At 36.9% G+C, this 1,145-nt stretch overlaps 1 gene segment (V, D, J or C); it reads right to left on the bottom strand.

The window, feature by feature from the left end:
• Positions 1–211: 211 nt before the first annotated feature.
• Positions 212–798, bottom strand: LOC119887446. The segment is given in 2 exon segments: positions 212–657; positions 748–798. Coding segments are annotated over 2 exon segments (423 nt in total).
• Between the last annotated feature and the right edge of the window lie 347 nt (positions 799–1,145).

Raw genomic sequence — 1,145 nt, 5'->3', positions numbered from 1 at the left:
CAGGAACAAATTAAGTATCTAGCCTGTCTATAAGTAAGCCATTAAATTTAACATAACTCTTATTAGGATTTGGTTTAGGGTTACACAGATTCATCACATTTAACCAGAGTTTTTAAAAGCAAGGAATAAAAACAGGTTTGCATTTAACTTGTTTATATGTATTTAGTTTGCAAATTAATTGAACATTCAGCCAAATAAGATAAAAATAAGACATCAGTATACAGAATGTTCATAACTGACAGTGGCAATCAGAAATGTAAAAAAGAAAGAGATACTAAGACAACTGAATGTTGATAGTGGTAGTGGTAAATAGAGTAGGTAGTTTTTGTATGACTCTCCTATTATTGTATCTCACTGTGTCTCCTCGTGCACAGTAATACACAGCTGTGTCTTCAGGCTGCACATTCTGTCCGTTTAGAGTCACTCTGTTGCTGGAAGAGTCTAAGTCAATACTGAACTTGTTCTTTAATGAATCTTTGTAGTATGTGGTGGATCCAGCTCTCATTCCAATCCACTCCAGTCCTTTCCCTGCAGGCTGTCTGAGCCAAGCTGTGTAGTAGCTGCTTACAGAATAAGAGACCTGACAGGTGATGGTCAGACGTTGACCTGGCTGCACAGTCACAGAGGCTGGCTGTGTCAACTGTTCACACTTCACACCTGTTAAAAAAAGAAAATGTTTTGTAACAAATGATCAAGTTATACTGCTAAAGAAGAACTGCTGACTTTGACAAATCCAGACAGACTCACATCCAGCTGCCAACAGCAGCAGCAGAGCTACAGAAAACATGGTTTATGTTGAAAGTGACGTGCTGTGAACTCCACTGACAGCCTGATGGGAAGTTTTTATAGCTGAGTAACAAGGAAGGTCACTGAGTTTGCATAGAATCAAACACATGAAGCATCAATGTTGGTCTAACTGGAGCCAATAGAAGAGTCTGTTGACTGTTATTATATCTGCAGAGTGAAAACATGCCTGGAAATCACCTCTGCTTTACTTATGATGTTTGAATTTCACCTCGCACTAAATTGTAACATTTTGAAAATGTCCTTGTGTTTACCAAAATTAAATTACCTTTAACTTTTAACTTTTAACTTTTAACTTATACTGAATCAATAATGCTTATAGGTATTGACAATACAATATT

Source organism: Micropterus salmoides, unplaced genomic scaffold (assembly GCF_014851395.1).
Source record: "Micropterus salmoides isolate LMB-PRFRI ecotype aquatic unplaced genomic scaffold, ASM1485139v1 Ms_hic_scaffold_10, whole genome shotgun sequence".
Classification (NCBI taxonomy): Eukaryota; Metazoa; Chordata; class Actinopteri; order Centrarchiformes; family Centrarchidae; genus Micropterus; species Micropterus salmoides.
This window is presented reverse-complemented; position numbering and strand designations above follow the sequence as displayed.